Source organism: Cucurbita pepo, chromosome 10 (assembly GCF_057944985.1).
Source record: "Cucurbita pepo subsp. pepo isolate OVF chromosome 10, ASM5794498v1, whole genome shotgun sequence".
Lineage (NCBI taxonomy): Eukaryota > Viridiplantae > Streptophyta > Magnoliopsida > Cucurbitales > Cucurbitaceae > Cucurbita > Cucurbita pepo.
Genome location: NC_141807.1, coordinates 4,067,651 through 4,080,487, shown reverse-complemented (window position 1 = coordinate 4,080,487; position 12,837 = coordinate 4,067,651). Strand labels below are relative to the sequence as shown.

Genomic DNA, 12,837 nt, shown 5'->3' with positions numbered 1-12,837 from the left:
AAAAAAATTAAATATATATTTATTAATTTAGCAAAAAAAGAAAAAAAAAAGAAATAATTTATTTTAGGTTCTTAGGCTTAGTAATTTATTTGAAACCTTATATATATAGTCGTCAGCTTTATTGTTTTTAAGTCTTATAAATAATGTTTCGTTTGAGTAATTAAATAATTTTAAAAAATTATTCAACCATGAGGCAATTTCAAATTTGTTTAGTCCATTGCCATTTTTATTTAATAACCATGGGATGTGAATTTAAAGAAAATAACATAATCCTTAAAAACTACGAAATATCAATTTGACATATTTCTCTTCGAATAATCATCAGAGAGTGAAAGAACTACCACATCGTGGGACATTCGATGATTTATCCCGTTCTTTTTCGGGGGAAGAAATTGGAAATTTCCCTTTCTGCTTTTCATTCTCTGATCTCTGAATTTCCACGCAACGGCGGTCCAGAAGTTTGATCCAGTCCGTTTGCGCTCGTCCGGCCGCCAGAGCGACTCCAATCGTCGCCCTATTTCATCCACAACCATAAGATTTGTGCGCCTCTCGCTCCGGAAGACTCCGGAAGGGGCTAATCGCTATTTCTTTGAGGTGAGATCGGATTTCTTTGTGTCTATTTCTGTTATTTTTTGTTATTTTCATCGGCGGGGGATTTTCCTCAAATTTTTTAATAGAATTTAATGTAGTGGCATGAGCGGTTTGATTGGGGTTGTTCGTTTTTCATTTGGTTTCGAATTCGATTAGAAGCAGCGGCTTTAATTTCTAGGTTTAACGTGCGTTGTGTCGATGTGTTTCCTTGGCTTGGGGTTCAGTGTTAATCGTCTAATGTACTTCCTATTCTTATGGCATCGTCGGTTTTGATCTCTTACGGTTTTCTGATCCCGAGAGTTTCTAATCTATGGAAGAAATATAGATTTCATTACGTTTTCGTTATCAGCGTTTGGTATCCGAAACTTAAGTGTTCTACAAAGCGATCAATTTTAGGGTGAACGAGTTGCTTAGTTCTTGTAAGCTTTTACTTGTAGCTCTGTTGATTTAGAATCTTAGTTAACTGAGCAATTGCGTATACATTCTCTTGATTGTCATTGATTATTTGATGATTACACTTTTCATCTGTTATTTTATTGTTTTTCTATAGAAAATTTTCATCTGTTCTTTATTCGGGAATTATCCATGTTGAGCTGTTCGTGCCATTTTTGGTGTTCTTTCTCATTTTTTGCTCTGTACTCCCCTTTGTGGGTATGGTAGCAGATATCCATAGTATAACTCCCTCCTTTCCTTATTTGAAGTCTTAAGTTCTCGCAAAAGATCGGTGTTAAATGTGAAATTGATCTTTTGCGCTGCTTCTAATTCTCTGTGTATTGTTTTTTGCTTTAGAACACATTAGAGTTTATGCTGAGCTTTATTCGTAGGCTTTTGGATTCAGGGCTGCATAAATTTCTATTTTGAGTTCTTCCATTGGGAATATAAGATGCTTTATTGCTTGACCTGCATTTATGATTGTTTATACGCTTGCAAATTTGACAAACTACTGTCCCCCATGCCTCCCATCTAGCCATATCTTTATCTTAGGATTCTGTCACATTTTCATCTTGGTTGATTTTCTTTTCTTCCCAATCCAAAAGGTGAGGTAAAAGGGAAGATATTGCTTGTTGAGTTGATTGGAGAGAGGAACGAGTGCCAGTGACCAATCTCATCTTCACAATTGAGATTTCCCATTGATTGGAGGGAGAAACGAGTGCCAGTGAAGACGTTGGGCCTCGAAAGGGGTGGATTGTGAGATCCCATCTTGATTGGAGAGAGGAACAAGTGCATTCTCTATAAGGGTGTGGAAACCTCTCCCTAGCAAACACGATTTAAAAACCTTGAGGGGAAGCCCAAAAGGGAAGATATTGCTTGTTGAGGATTTCTTCCCAATCTCATCTTCACGATTGAGATTTCACATTGATTGGAGAGAGGAACGAGTGCATATAAGGGTGTGGAAACCTCTCCCTGGCATACACGATTTAAAAACCTTGAGGGGAAGCCCAAAAGGGAAGATATTGCTTGTTGAGGATTTCTTCCCAATCTCGTCTTCACGATTGAGATTTGGAGAGAGGAATGAGTGCCAATGACCAATCTCATCTTCACAATTGAGATTTCACATTAATTGGAGAGAGGAACGAGTGCCAATGAGGACGTTGGGCCTCGAAGAGGGTGGATTGTGAGATCCCATATCGATTGGAGAGAGGAACGAGTGCATTCTCTATAAAGGTGTGGAAATCTCTTCCTATCATACGCATTTTAAAAACCTTGAGAGAAAGTCCAAAGCGGACAATATCGGCTAGTGGTGGGTTTGGCTGTTACGACTAGTCTATGATTGTATCTTCCCGTTGGTGTTCTCGATTGACGGTTGCTATTTTTGATTGTTGGGCATTCAATTTCAAAATAGTTTCGTTTTATTGCGGATTTGTTTTCTGTAATGTTAAAAGTTAATGCCCTGAAGTAATTTTCAAAAGAAGATGCTTGGCTTGCTATGATGTTTGTTGTTAATGGAGAATGTTCTCGCGCACCTTTCACTCAACTGTGACAAACATTATTGTATTGTCTTGTACCTATGTTGGCTCTCACTCCCTGCAATAAATAATGACTAATTATCTGTTCTTTGTGCTTTTAATCTTTTGCATAGCATCTGCAGCGAGAAGAACGACTGTACAGCCATGTCTCGGATTGATGATTTACCATATTCTAGGCCACCAAAACAAAAGGCTTCGCACCAAAAAGCTTCCACAGCATCTCATTTACAAGGGAAAGATCCCAACGATCGAATTAAGGGGTCTTTTCCAGCACAAACACCTCAGAAGTCCTCCAAAAGAAGTTTGAAGAATGAACCATCAGTAGCGCTCCAGCAGCCCGAAAGGTCGAATTCGGATTCGCTGCCAGATTCTTCATCGGCATCTGGGAATGAGTACCGTGTTTTAAGAAGGAAATATTTGCTCCTGGAGGAAGAGAGCTTTTCTCTGGGAACAGAACTTAAAGAAGTTGAAGATGAGGTGAAGGCCCTTGAAGAAGAAAAGCTTGGTCTCTTGGATGAACTCCTTGTTTTAGAAGGACTGATCGATCGCTCAGAACTGCAGCTTGCCCACTCAAATTTACCTCCACCTTAGCTTCTTTGTAGATAATCTTCCGCCTTTTGAGCTGGAAAAACATGATTAGATTGTTAGGAGCTGCCGATGGATATAAGAAAAAATGTTCAACCTTTAACCATTTTAGGTTGGAGGCTAACAAGACAAGAAAGGAAGCTCCTATATGATTCTTCCTCCCCCTTGTGAAAATGCATTTCTGTAATCTCAAATTTTATGATCCAATGGGTTGATCTTTATAAGCCGCTGGTTTGATATATATAGATTTCTGATGGTTTTTCGATTTTCAACAGAGCCTGAGGAAACGAATGAACTCCTAAGCCTTATGATGATGGATAGGTTGGAAAGAAGCTCTTTAATTTTCTCGGAGGAGCTCGACATTAAATCGGCGTAGCATCCACCACAGTCGCGGCGGCGTTTCATTCTTCCAGTCCTGCGAGTTCCGGTTCCGAAATCGCGGCCATGGACGATCTTGGTCTGCATCATCGTTAAGAGGCCCAGCCGTCCACACCGCCGCTATATACGCCGCTCGGGCGGAGCTGTGGCCGATCTTCTTCGAAGGATGGATGGCCAACAACATTATGCCGGGCGGACAGCTCACCACCACTACCGAGGTCGAGAATTTCCCCGGCTTCTCGAATGTCGTCCATGCCGCAATCAATCTCCCCGTTTCGGAACTCATTTTCTCGCCGGTAAATTTACACTAGAACTCGACGACGACTCAGAATTGACGGTGCCATACTCGCTTGAAGCAGATCGACTCGATTTCTCAGTTGACTCTCCAGCCACTTGATATTGGAGGTGGCGCCGACGCCGATCCGGTCGGGAAGAGTGAAAGAGGAGAGAAGGCGAGTCAGTTTAAAGCAGGAAAGGCGGGGGAGGAAAGAAGAGAACGAAAAGATAACAGAGTCTTATATTGTTTTTTTCAAATTGAACCGGTTCAACCTCAACCGACATCGGTTTGGGTTGGTTTAAACCGACCTTTCAAGATAAATTTATTTATTTACAAAATTTAAAATCACAAATAAAATACTTTTAAGAAATAAATAAATAAATAAAAAGTTCAAGATTTTATTCAATGAGACGCAAAATGAATTGGCGCCTAATTACGTCACGTCGGAAGAGCTCAGACTCCACCTGTGAGGCTGATTTCCCTCGTCGGATGCCCCGACCTTCACCCGACCATTCTCCTCTCACCTTCTCTCCGAGCAGCCTCCGATCCACACTCTTGCCTTCTCCGACCTCTCCAAGATCATAAAGCCATTGGACTCCTCCTGAACCTCCTCTTTCCACTCCCCCTCCCGGTATCTTCAAGAGGGATTGGCTTCTTGAGCATCGAACCATGGTTCCTGCTGTCGTTGCTGCTCTTTTCCCTTCTCTTCATGTTTCTGGCGATCCTGTCCAGTGGCTTCAGCTCTGCTCCGATCTCGATCACCTCAAGCACTTCCTCATCACTTCTCACTCTTCTCTGTTCATTGCGGTATCAACTTAATCGGCAATCGATTTCATTTTATTTGCAGAGCTGTGACTCGTTCCAGGAACATCAAATTAGTTGTTGTTATTGTCTTTTCCGATTCCGAAGGTATGCACATTTTCCATGGCTGTTTTTGTTTTCCTGATAGAAGAGTGTGTTATTTCTTTCTTTTTATAATTATGTATACATTTAAGGTTTTCATTGCAGATGATATCAACGAGGATCGAAAGATTGCTTTACGCAAACACGTCGTCTTTGTTAAACCTAACAATGCTACGGAACTGATGCAATCCCCTTTTCTTGCCTTGAAAAGATGACTTACAGAAATTACTTCTTGCATTTTGTTGTCTACATCTTGAAAATTAGCAGCTTCGTTATTATTATTTGCAACATCCTTGCGCAGGCTACGGAACGCCTTCTCAGAACTAGCAAATACATACTATAAAGATGAAGGAAGGAGGATCGAAACAGGTATTGAAAAGAGGACTTACAATTACACTGAGTTGAATATTCGGTATTGCTTTAAAGTAAGGTCTCCTGTCTCACAACACAGTACGCAAACTTTTTACTTGAGAATGGCATTTTGACTGGCCCTGATTCATGGCAATTGTATTCATGGCAATAGTATTCAGTCACCTCTGTCAACATTAATGTGAGACATGTTGGAAGAGGGTCTTGAAGATATGTAATGGAATCTAACAATTCTCAGCAAATAGACGTTCTGCCTTTCTCCAGGTCTTAATTTACGGAACTAGAGGCCTTTTCTTCAATAGTTCCTCCTTTTTGTGGGCATAATTTTTATTTGGATGCCCATGTATTCTTTTATTTTTCTCAATGGAAAGTTGTTGATAAAAAATCCTTATTGCATGTGTACAGAAATTCCATGATTGCGTACAATGTTCTTTGAGTCGTTCGATTGAACTTGATTTGTCGTTACGCCATCCTGTGGTAGGCTGCCATTTATGCAGAGTTCCTAAGTGACTGGATTGAAGCTTTACGGTTTTATGAGGATGCCTACAACAAGTTGTGGGAGGTATACTATCATTTCTATTGTGAGCTTCACTTTTATCTCACTTGCCCCTTACCATTGAACTTGATCAATTAGAAGTTCACTTTAATCAATCAGAGTGTAACTTTATCATAATGAATGCTGAAATACTGACTTCTGTTGCGTTTGCCAGTGATCAACATGAAAACAGAGTGGAGCAAGCTCCTTCTCTTGCACTTTCATCTAATAAATGGCTACGGATGACTGGTAATTAGTTGCTTTCTCATGAGTTCTTGGAATTTTGATTCTATATCAGTTTTTTTTTTCTTTTTTCTTTTTTCTCTAATAGTAAACATGCATTAAAGAGGTTAAGGTATACAAAAAACGGAGTTGAGATTCTGGTATCCCAACACTGCCTAGGGGAAATTTGATTCTATATCATGTTCATAATGGTTCTGAAGAGTTTACGTTTTTCAGTTTCCTTTGTTCAAAATTGTTCCAAAGTACTGCATACATTCGGATTCTTGGACATATGTTCTAAGCAAGAGTTTTTATCCTGTGGAGATGTGATTTTGTCATTGGCTCATCTTACTAGATTCTGAATATTTGAACCATTTCAGTTTTCCCCTCATTATCTTAGGTCCTGGTCCTGCAAATTGCAAATCAAGTGGCATCGAGCTAAGCCCATTATGCTTTATGTATCCCTGGGTTATTCTTCACTTAGCGATGAACCAAATGCTCAAAAAATCAACGTCCAAAGGAGCTTGCAGATTGACGGAAAGCCTGCTGTCACAATCGGTCATCACTTTTTGCTGCCTTTCCGGCGGGACCCGTTGTTGCTTTCAAGGACTAAAGCAATCCCTCATTCCGACCAGTCATTTTCTCTGCCTCTAAATGAAACTTGCATACTTGTGGTCAGTGCACGGAATTGCACGGAGGTCCCGTTGCAACTATTATCATCCATGTCAATTGAAACAGATAATGACGGGATAGAAGAAAAGTCATGTTCCATCAAAAGTGCTAGCGATAACCTTGTAGACCCAGCTCTTCTCATGCCTGGGGAAGAATTTAAGAAGGTTTTCACTGTCACTTCCGAGATAAATCCACCAAAGCTTAGGGTAGGAAATGTGTTAGGTGGAAAAGATATCTTAAAAAAGGGATCATTAGGAGTCCATTTCATCATCATCACCATCATCACCATCCTACTTCAGTCTTCACTTATGGTGGGCTCAACGATCAAGCTGACTAGTTCATTGACAGCCATCCCTGTAAAACCAAACATCTTAACAAAGAGATGAGGCTAGGATTGTGTCAGGCATGTTGTGTGTTTATAAGTATAAGAATACTTCCCCTTTATGATGATGAGTGCAGATGCACACAGTATGATGATAGGGTGTTCATGGGGAGCATGACACCAGGGGTTCCGCTGACCTCCGGACGTCGCTACATACAGCTAGCTTGACCAGAGAAGGTCCCGCGCATATGTGAGTCTCCGACTCCCAAATCACGGTACATCAAAAGAAGCCAAGGTCTCGTGGATGTTTTGATTTTATCACGAAGAAGATGACAGCGGCCCAAAATATTGGATAAAGAAACACTTCTGGCTGTTCCACGCCACCAATCCCAACTATTACCAGTTTGGAAACTCTCGCCCCTTTTGGTACTACTCTGCTTCTTAACTCAAACTAGCTGTGTTTACAAACGTGCTGATGATTATAGATTTATTGTATTGATTTTGACGAGAATTCAGATTAGATTCATTTGCAGCAATTTCTTGGAACTGTGGAAGTAGAAGACAAAAACAGTTTGATTTGTGAGAGAAGGGGACAAGGTTCATCAGGGAATTTGGGTTAGGGGCGTTAAGCCAACCTCCATGGCATGTGAAATGGTGATCTGAAGGTTGTTTTTGTTCGTGCAGTGTAGCGTGTAGCAGAGACAGAGGAGATAACAGGGCACGTGAGGCCGCCCCTCACAATTAATATCCTTTTTTTTTTTTCCTTTTCATTTTTTCTGGGTTTCTGAAAACAGCTTTTTATAATTTATTTTCAACTTACAAGTTTAATCTAATAAATTAGCATAGAATTTTGATCTTAAAATAATTTATCTGGGTTTCCAATTTTTTATTTATTTAAATATTTAAATTATAAGTTTAGTGTCTGAACTTTGAAGTTTGTGTATATTTTATTATTAAATTTTGGATAACGTATCATATATTTTTAAACTTTTAATTCAGTGTATTCTAAATTTTTAAAATTTTAAATAATTAATTTATTAGATATAATTTTAATTTATGTTTAGACTCAATTTGTAATTATTAAATACTGAAAACTATAGACTTAGTTGTCAAAGTTTAGAGGCTAAGAGGCTAAATGATAATAAATTTACAATTTTTTTATTTATAGAATCTTCATTTATTTGACATTTTTTTTTTTAAATTTATGAACTATTAAAAATTCAATTTGATATATAATAAACTTTGATAATATTCTTCAATTTGTCGTTCGAAAATTCTTTTAAAATTTAAAGGCTAGACATGGCACGTGTAATTTAAGCATTTTTTGAATTTAAAATTTTGAAAAGAAATTAGCTGGAGGCTGACGTGTCATGCAAACTGAAAATAAAGAAACAGTTATAACGTGAAGTGGGGTGACAGCTGGATGGAGTTGGCAGTCAAGGTGAGAAACAATCAACACGTGTCGTCCATCGGAAGGTAGACATGTGGAGGTCTTTTTATTTTATTTTTTTTATAAATTTCTGCATTTAGTCCTCACATTTGATTGGTCTGTCAGCGAGTGACCATCACCAAGGCACTCCTCCTCCATTATCCATCACTGACAACTGGTTTTCAAACAATGACGTCATCTCTCTTTTCGTTTCCCTTTTTGCCCCTCCCCACCTCCATTTCCATCTCTCTCTACAGTCTACGCAGTATTAGCTTAAATTATTATTAATATTTCCCCCTTCAATTTATTCTCTAATTTTTTATTTTTCAATCTCAATTTTTTATTTTATGATTTTATTAACATTTCTAAAAAATTTTATTATTCAAAAGACTTTATACAAAACTATTCATATTTATTTTATTTAAACACGATAATAGTTAATATTTAATTAATTTAGGGTTTTGTTTAAAGGAAACTAATTATACTATAAAAATTATATGGTAATTTAGGAATATTTTAAAAATTAATTAGAATATTCTTCCAAGTGACCAAACAAAAGATCTTTAATTTTTGACAACGCATGAACTATACACAAAGATCTGTGTTTGGAAAAAGTCCTATGAATTAAAGTTTTCTTTTCTTATATAAAAACAATATATATATATTTTAACTTTTTCTGTCTCTAAAATTTACTTTTAAAAAATGAACTCGAACCTTTATAATTTTTAAAAGTTTAAGATTCTATTGCCTAATATCTATATCGTGCCATTCACGTACTCAATAGTTAAGTGAAGACTTAATTACTTTTAACATTTTTGGAAAAGTGTTTGAAAGTTGATAGATATTAAGTTCTAACAATTTTTTATAAAAGGAAATTAATTTAAATTTAATTTTGAAGTAGGAATATATATACATATATATATATACATATATATACATATATATATATACATATATATACATATATACATATATATATATATATAGATATATACATATATATATATAAAGGATAAATGGTAGAGGAAGAAACGGTTAAAGAACGGGGGCAGAGAGGGCAGCAGGGAAATAGCTGGATTTGTAATGTGAAGCATTGCAAGCCGACCCCCAACTGAACCGAATCCGAATTTAAAAAGGTATCGGCGAGATTCAAGCGAGTCATTCTCAATCACAATCCTTTTTTTTTTTTCTTTTTTTTTTCCATTTTTTCTGTTGGCGCTTGTTTTTCTCTTCCAAAACCCACCTCAACTTCGCTGTGTTCTTCGCCATTTCCATTAATTTACTCTTTTTTCAGTTGAATTTCAACTGGGGTTGGTCGTTTTCGTCAATTTTTCTTAGTTCTTCCTCTAATCTACGAAGCTTTGGATACTGGGGTGATCTCCTTTTTCTTGATCTTGCTGGGTTTTTGTTCTTTTTTGTGTTGCTGATTGCAGTTTTGGGTGGTTTCCTGTAATTTCTTGCGGAGTTTATAGAAGTTTAGGTCAATTGTCTTTCTTCCTTGTGGATCTAAGGCTTTTGGGTTTTCGGTCAAAAGAAAGAAGAAAGAGAGAGGGAAATCTGAATGGGGTTTTTCAATTCTTGAATGGTTCTTTAATTTTGGGTAGTTGTCGGTGCTTTAGAGATTGGATTGGATTGGATTCAAGAGACAATGGAGGTTTCGATTTCTCCTAAATCAACACAAGAAGTGGTGGATGAGATAATGAAACTCCACAGATCTCTGCCGCTCAGGCCTGGAATTGAAGAAGTTGAAGGGGCCAAGGTTCTGATCAGCACTGTGGATAAAGAAGCCCAAATCAAACTGGAAGCCATTGAAAGACAGACCAAGAATCAAGATGTTCCAGAAGAGCTTTTCATGATCTTGCTCGATATGCAGAGGAATTTCATCTCCTTCAAAAGCGTAGAAGATAAGTGGGAAGCAATGAGATTGCTGGAAATTGAAAATGTCCACTACCTGTTCGACGAAATGCTTCAGAGAGCTTCAAAGTGCGTTTCTCCTTCTCCTTCTCCTTCAACCTCATTACAAACACCCAATGCCGTTTCCTCTCCTTCCTATCCAACTTCGACCGCTAGTTTGAATAGAAGCTCCGCCGTTCCTTCTGTTTCTGGGAGTGTCAGTACCTTCACTGCAGCACCTTCAAGCTTGTTCTACAATTCTGAGAAAGGGCCTACAAAAACCGCCGCTCAATTATTCTCTCGAGATGACAGTTACGTCCCAACAGGCAACAAAGCTTCGTATATGGATGGCTTTGGAGCTAGGCCAGGCGTTTCTTCCTCGTCCTTTATCAAGGATCCAACCTTAAAACAAGCAAGTTCCTCAGGTGGGTAATCTCATTTTCTAGTGTTTGAGTGTTCTTATGAGGTATCCCATTTTGAATAGAGCTCCATTTTCCATTGTCACAGGTAAAGATGGTGAAAAGTATAATTTGATGGCGCTGGCTAGTGTTATTGAGAAAGCAAAGAAGGGTAGTCAAGTTCTTGATCTAAGAAACAAGCTGATGAACCAAGTAGAATGGCTGCCTGAATCTATAGGGAAGTTGACCAGTTTGGTTTCTTTAGATTTATCTGAGAATCGTCTTGTGGCTCTGCCAGAAACCATTGGAGCTCTTTCCCAATTGGAGAAATTGGATTTGCATGCCAACAGGCTCAATAATCTTCCAGGCTCTTTCACAGATCTCGCCAGTTTGATCCATTTGGATCTCAGGGGAAACGAATTAGTATCTTTGCCTGTTTCATTTGGGAAGCTGATTCATCTTGAGGAGATTGATCTAAGTTCAAACTTACTCACTTCACTCCCTGAATCCATTGGTAATCTTGTGAAGTTGAGAAGATTGAACTTGGAGACCAACAATATTGAGGAGATCCCTCATACGATTGGTCGGTGTACGTCGCTCCGTGAGCTGACTGCCGATTATAATCGGCTTAAAGCACTTCCTGAAGCTGTAGGAAAGATAGAGAGTCTAGAGATTTTGTCTGTGCGTTACAATAACATCAAACAATTGCCAACAACCATGTCCTCTCTCACAAATCTGAGGGAGCTTGATGTAAGTTTCAATGAGCTTGAATCTGTACCAGAGAGCTTATGTTTTGCAACCAAACTCGTCAAGATAAACATTGGAAACAACTTTGCGGATTTGCAATATCTGCCAAAGTCGATCGGGAACCTAGAAATGCTCGAAGAACTGGATATTAGCAATAACCAGATACGGGTTCTTCCAGATTCGTTCAGAATGCTGACTCGGCTTCGTGTTCTCCGAGCAGAAGAGAATCCGTTCGAAGTACCCCCCAGACAGATATTTGCCAACGGCGCGCAGGTAACGAGCGCAAACAAAAGGTTTACATTCCTCAACTTGTCTATGTCTAACGATAACACATTGCTTTTACTGTCACTACATCTCAGGCTGTTGTTCAATACATGATTGATCTACATGAGAACAGAAATGTGAAATCAGAACCAGTTAGTAGGGAGAGGAAGAGGAGGTGGTGGCATAGGTTCATCTTCTGCAGAAGCGATCCAACAAGCAACCCGAGGGCTTAATCATTGAAGAAGACGACGAAGAAGACGATGATGAAGAAAAGAAGAAGTTTTGAGGAAACCCCATTAATGATCTGAGTAGAAAATAGAGTTATTTACAGGAAGAAGCTTGAAGAGATGTATCTGTCAATGGTGGTGGTTAGAGGATTGTGAGGAAGAAGCTTAAGCTTATAGAGTTGGTTCTTTCTCTTCTCTCTGTAATTTTAGCATTTTTTTTTTTTTTTTTTTTTTTTGTGAATTTTGTACCGTTAGGAATTTTATGATGAAAAGGAAGAGCATATAATTCAGGTTGTAAGTAAGTAAATGATTGGGGAACATATTTCTTTTATTTACCCAAAAATATTTTAGTTTTTTTTTTTTTTTTTTTTTTTTTTTTTTTTATTTAATAAAAATTTAAATTAGTTTTGAATTTTATAATTAATATAATATTAATATTTTAATTTTGTGTCGAAGATTCAGCTTGATTGTCGGAGGCTCGACTGGTTCCTTTAAAGTCTAGGTTGGCTTCCAGCTCCATCTCGGCATCCTGTTCTTGAGGGGTGGAGTCGACTCGCATATTCAATTTTCTCTCACTGTAAACCTCTATCTTCCCATCCAAGATTTATACTCTGAGCGGTTATTTCTCTTTTCTCTCACTGTAAACCATGTAAACCTCTATCTTTCTACCCAAACTGTGAGCTGTTGTTATTTCTCTCTTGCTTGCTTATATAACGTTTTTTTTCAAAAATCTCTCTTTCGAAAATTTCTCTCTGCCCTCGTTTTCTAAAACCTTCTCTACGTCGCTTGGCTGTAGGCGACGCAAGAGCGAATTGGCTTAGCTCATTTGTCGTTGGAAAGTGAGTGCCGCACAATCGCAAATCCGCTGCCATTAAAAGTGCGATTGTGCAAAACAAGTCCGGTGGTAGGAGTCGTTGGCGGAATTCGACTTCAAATTCGAACACAAGGCAGGAAAGAGTAATCAAGCAGCCGATGCGCTGAGTCGGAAGGGCGAACATGCGACCCTGTGCATGTTAGCCCATATTCATTCAAGTAAAATCGATGGATCGATGCGCGAC

The 12,837-nt window shown here is 38.4% G+C and overlaps 2 protein-coding genes and 1 non-coding gene across 5 annotated transcripts; all 3 read left to right on the top strand.

Moving 5' to 3' along the window:
* Positions 1-303: 303 nt before the first annotated feature.
* On the top strand, positions 304-3,367 carry LOC111804503 (uncharacterized). Of its 2 annotated transcripts, XM_087127808.1 has the most exons (3): positions 304-498; positions 531-594; positions 2,672-3,367. In XM_087127808.1, exon 3 carries the CDS (start codon positions 2,703-2,705, stop codon positions 3,147-3,149), a length of 447 nt encoding a protein of 148 aa, XP_086983934.1. In that variant the 5' UTR covers positions 304-498; positions 531-594; positions 2,672-2,702; the 3' UTR covers positions 3,150-3,367. The 2 variants fall into 2 exon arrangements, with proteins under 2 accessions (XP_086983934.1, XP_023545100.1); XM_023689332.2 differs by having other exon boundaries at positions 304-594.
* A 324-nt stretch (positions 3,368-3,691) lies between these two features.
* LOC111804164 (uncharacterized) lies at positions 3,692-7,686 on the top strand. The gene is made up of 8 exons (XR_015422659.1): positions 3,692-3,817; positions 4,256-4,565; positions 4,646-4,707; positions 4,807-4,915; positions 5,003-5,126; positions 5,552-5,632; positions 6,208-7,247; positions 7,343-7,686. It is a non-coding gene; the product is annotated as an uncharacterized LOC111804164 (transcript).
* A 1,561-nt stretch (positions 7,687-9,247) lies between these two features.
* On the top strand, positions 9,248-12,129 carry LOC111803069 (plant intracellular Ras-group-related LRR protein 4). Of its 2 annotated transcripts, XM_087127385.1 has the most exons (4): positions 9,248-9,386; positions 9,684-10,568; positions 10,651-11,561; positions 11,648-12,129. In XM_087127385.1, exons 2-4 carry the CDS (start codon positions 9,899-9,901, stop codon positions 11,783-11,785), a joined length of 1,719 nt encoding a protein of 572 aa, XP_086983511.1. In that variant the 5' UTR covers positions 9,248-9,386; positions 9,684-9,898; the 3' UTR covers positions 11,786-12,129. The 2 variants fall into 2 exon arrangements, with proteins under 2 accessions (XP_086983511.1, XP_023543098.2); XM_023687330.2 differs by having other exon boundaries at positions 9,272-10,568.
* The last annotated feature ends 708 nt before the right edge of the window (positions 12,130-12,837 follow it).

What these genes read in the sequence shown, in the direction of transcription:
- LOC111804503 (XM_087127808.1), top strand. Translation starts at nt 2,703, where the DNA reads ATGTCTCGGATTGATGATTTACCATATTCTAGGCCACCAAAACAAAAG.
- LOC111803069 (XM_087127385.1), top strand. Translation starts at nt 9,899, where the DNA reads ATGGAGGTTTCGATTTCTCCTAAATCAACACAAGAAGTGGTGGATGAG. An exon ending in AAAACAAGCAAGTTCCTCAG is followed by an intron (nt 10,569 to 10,650) that starts GTGGGTAATCTC and finishes CCATTGTCACAG; the next exon opens with GTAAAGATGGTGAAAAGTAT. An exon ending in TATTTGCCAACGGCGCGCAG is followed by an intron (nt 11,562 to 11,647) that starts GTAACGAGCGCA and finishes ACTACATCTCAG; the next exon opens with GCTGTTGTTCAATACATGAT.